This window comes from Theobroma cacao, chromosome 9 (assembly GCF_000208745.1).
Source record: "Theobroma cacao cultivar B97-61/B2 chromosome 9, Criollo_cocoa_genome_V2, whole genome shotgun sequence".
Lineage (NCBI taxonomy): Eukaryota > Viridiplantae > Streptophyta > Magnoliopsida > Malvales > Malvaceae > Theobroma > Theobroma cacao.
In genome coordinates this window covers 36,640,454-36,643,729 of record NC_030858.1, presented here as the reverse complement: position 1 = coordinate 36,643,729, position 3,276 = coordinate 36,640,454, and the positions used below count along the sequence as shown (strand labels likewise).

Sequence of the window (3,276 nt, the reverse complement as noted above, 5' to 3'; positions counted from 1 at the left end):
TCTATTTTTCTGAAGGGGCCTTGACAAAATTTGTGTAGTAAAATAAAAAATGAGAAAAGAATAAGGAAAGAAAGAAAGCTAATTGAATGATTTCACATCTTCACCGTGGATCACAGGCTTAACATCTCTTTTCTAATTAATTACTGGAGCAGAATAAAAAAATTCAGAAGGTTCTAAAACCTGCTCTTTGCAGGCCACTCTTTTCATGTAGTAACAATTTCCATAGACCATCAGAAAGATGCTGAAAAGATTTGGAAAATTAAAACTTTAGCTGTAGAATCTTTTGAAAAAATGTAAAATTCCTCTGCCCTTGGGGGTGATTTTTCTTGAATTCATTCCACTTTGTCTGAGACTTGGTGGCCATGATTCAGCTCAGCTTAGTGCGCAGTACCTGCTATATGATTGGGCAGTCCTAGTTAAAATTGCATGTCACTGTCCTACTTGTTGAAATGATAGTGGCCGTTCATATTACTTTCTTTTGGCTTCCCTTACTTCTACCAATTGCTTCCCTTTCCACGCTTTGATTTCAGCTAAGAGATGAGGTAAAATACCAGCATCCAGAAAAAGTATACATATAAATTAATTTGGGTGGCATGCCACTAAATCTGTATATGGTTTTAGGAAGATTACAGATAACGTACAATCAGGACCACATCATTCAAAAAGCAGAAACTCTTCAAATTCGTGGAAGTCGCCTATCCATTGATGCTTGTTTAACTTACTTTATAGAGACTAGACCTGTCCCAATTAGTTCACTATCACTAATGCTGCCTTTTCTTTTTCCTGTACAGGATAACTGCCAACTAAAATATATGATTCGAGTTGTAGCAAAAGGTCTTAAGCTACATAACAAGAAGCCAACTTTTCTCTTCCCAAGAAGGGTCAGCTATACTTCAGTGCTTGTTCATGAAACCTGATCATATTGTTTCCCAAAACAGGGTAAAAGTAAGATGGTGTTTGGTGAGCTATAATTTCTTCCCAAGATAATGAAAATCACGGGGAAGACAGAAAATTTGTGCTAATACATTCATTCCAGATCAACCTGGAAGGAAATTAAGCTTATTTTGGATAGTGATGGGGTTTGATTAATCAGTTCAATAAGTCAATAGCTGGACATTAGTGTCAGGTTTTTGACATTCAACCTCGACTTTGCTAATTGCTTTTAAATCATAGGAAGGCAAACATGGGAAACTGATAACCAAACAAGTTCTACTGTCGGATGTACTTCGCATGCGGTATAGCTGTATAGATTTCATTTATATGTATGAAGATGAAAAGCTCAAGTGGTAAAGAGCAGCATGCTGGTTCAAACTTTAAATTTCAAAGGAGTATTTATACATACATCCATGAAAATACTAGGTCTCCTCAAGGGAGACTTGATAAGGTTCTCCCTTCCTCTCTGAGGACTAAAAGCACACAAGACACTGGGGACATAGACTACAGCATGAGATAATTACAGTGATATGCAGGATGACATAAGAAAGCTGTATCAGAAAGCTTAGAGAAAACCAGCTATACAGGTTAGAGTTTCCCTAGGAAATAGTATTACATATGAACAAATAAATGAATTCTAATTAGCCGGTTAAAGGTGCTGTCCCATATTCAAAACAAGAAAGAAATTGATTGGTTGGGAGAAACATCTTACTCTCCTCTTCATCCATCTTCCACGGCAAGTCCCAGCAGTACTCCCATGAGGGAGAGGACATTGAAGGACAGGAGAAATTGCAGCCTTCTTCACTGTAGTTATCACCCAGAGGTTTTAATGTGTTTTCTTCGGACAGGTCAATATCCTTCCATATGTCATCCATGGAGTACCCCTTTTCATCTTCGAATTCCGGACTGTTTTTTCCTGCCAAAGCTATCATGTTGGGACCTCCAGTGTCATAAAAACTTACCTTTCCATTACCTGAAAAGGGCAGGGAATCCACTGTAGTAGTAGTTGATGATGATGATGATGGTGACATGGCCCGTTTCTTTTCTTGAGCCTTTTTCCTCATATGAGTCCTCCAATAATTCTTTATCTCGTTGTCAGTACGCCCAGGTAATTTCCGAGCAATTCTTGACCACCTGCATATGATTATCATTTATATACCTAGTGAATTCAAGTTCATGAAACCAAAATTCTGAAGAGAAAGAGTTCAAGCAATCTTCAGGTTCTTAATAGAAACAGAGTAGGAAACAAAACGAGATTTTGTGGCATATTCTCAAACCTATTTCCCCATTTGGCATGAAGCTCCAGCACGAGGCGCTCTTCTTGGGGTGTCATCTTGCCCCTTTTGAGACCAGGGTGCAGGTAATTAACCCATCGTAACCTGCAACTCTTTCCTGTTCTGTTCAAACCTACAACAAAATCATGTGGTTAAAGGAAGCTCCTTCCAAAACCTGCCAATCTTCCAGACAATCCTACCTATCAGTTGTCTCCCGCCACACCTTCAAACCTGAAACTTTGGCTATAAAATCCCATCGTCGATCTCCAAACAAGTGCACAAAGTTGACCAGAAGGATGTCCTCCTGTTCTGTCCAGGGGCCTTTTCGGATTTCCTCTTGCACCATTTTCATTGGTTTTTTTCCCTTTTCTCTCTGTCTCTCTGATTCTTTCGTCCACTTAATTTCTGGTTCATGGAGACTTGAGTGTATACTACTCATATATATATACTATAACCTACTTGCTGTTGTCAAGGGCTCTGATTGTCTTTTTTTAGTTTAAAATATGATGATATTGCATCTTCACAGTTTCCTGTAATGCGCGCATGCTCATTTGTGATAGCCACCTTATGCATCTGATGTCAGCCACTATAACCAAGTAATCAAAGTGATAGGTTGATCTGTTGATGTAATTTCCAAATCTTCTTGCTTCTATGTGAACTGCTAAACTATTGGCCTAGTAAATTAAGTGTCTGATAAGAAACACAAACTAAGTGCAGGTAAAGTCTCGTCTCATTAAAAATACTAATGCTATGTTCAATTATGAAAGTCATAAATGTAAGATGATTATAGGAATTCTAATATTGTTTACTTGTCCTTGTTAGCTAAAGTGGCAAAAACAGAATTGCAAAGAATACACTATCAAAAAGGAGAGGGGAATAAAAGAAGAAAAATTAATTGCGAAGTTCATTGGATAAGGGGGAATAAGGCAATGGAAGTCCCTAGATCCCTTTCCCCATCCATTCAATTAGAGGAAATGATGGTAGTGTCCCTTGACTTTAGTAAAGGAAGGCCATAGATGCAGAAGCTAAGTAAATATATGGGAAAAGAGTAGGACAAAACTTGAAAAGT

The 3,276-nt window shown here is 38.1% G+C and overlaps 1 protein-coding gene across 2 annotated transcripts; it reads right to left on the bottom strand.

Annotated features, from left to right (window-relative positions):
* LOC18590753 (transcription factor MYB59) lies at window positions 1,280–2,657 on the bottom strand. 2 transcript variants are annotated; one of them, XM_007016462.2, is made up of 3 exons: window positions 2,439–2,657; window positions 2,211–2,340; window positions 1,280–2,067 (listed from the first exon to the last, which is right to left on the bottom strand). In XM_007016462.2, exons 1-3 carry the CDS (start codon window positions 2,644–2,646, stop codon window positions 1,575–1,577), a joined length of 831 nt encoding a protein of 276 aa, XP_007016524.2. In that variant the 5' UTR covers window positions 2,647–2,657; the 3' UTR covers window positions 1,280–1,574. The 2 variants fall into 2 exon arrangements, with proteins under 2 accessions (XP_007016524.2, XP_017982154.1); XM_018126665.1 differs by having other exon boundaries at window positions 2,408–2,534.

What these genes read in the sequence shown, in the direction of transcription:
- LOC18590753 (XM_007016462.2), bottom strand. Translation starts at nt 2,646, where the DNA reads ATGAGTAGTATACACTCAAGTCTCCATGAACCAGAAATTAAGTGGACG. An exon ending in TTTTATAGCCAAAGTTTCAG is followed by an intron (nt 2,341 to 2,438) that starts GTTTGAAGGTGT and finishes ATTTTGTTGTAG; the next exon opens with GTTTGAACAGAACAGGAAAG. An exon ending in CATGCCAAATGGGGAAATAG is followed by an intron (nt 2,068 to 2,210) that starts GTTTGAGAATAT and finishes AATCATATGCAG; the next exon opens with GTGGTCAAGAATTGCTCGGA.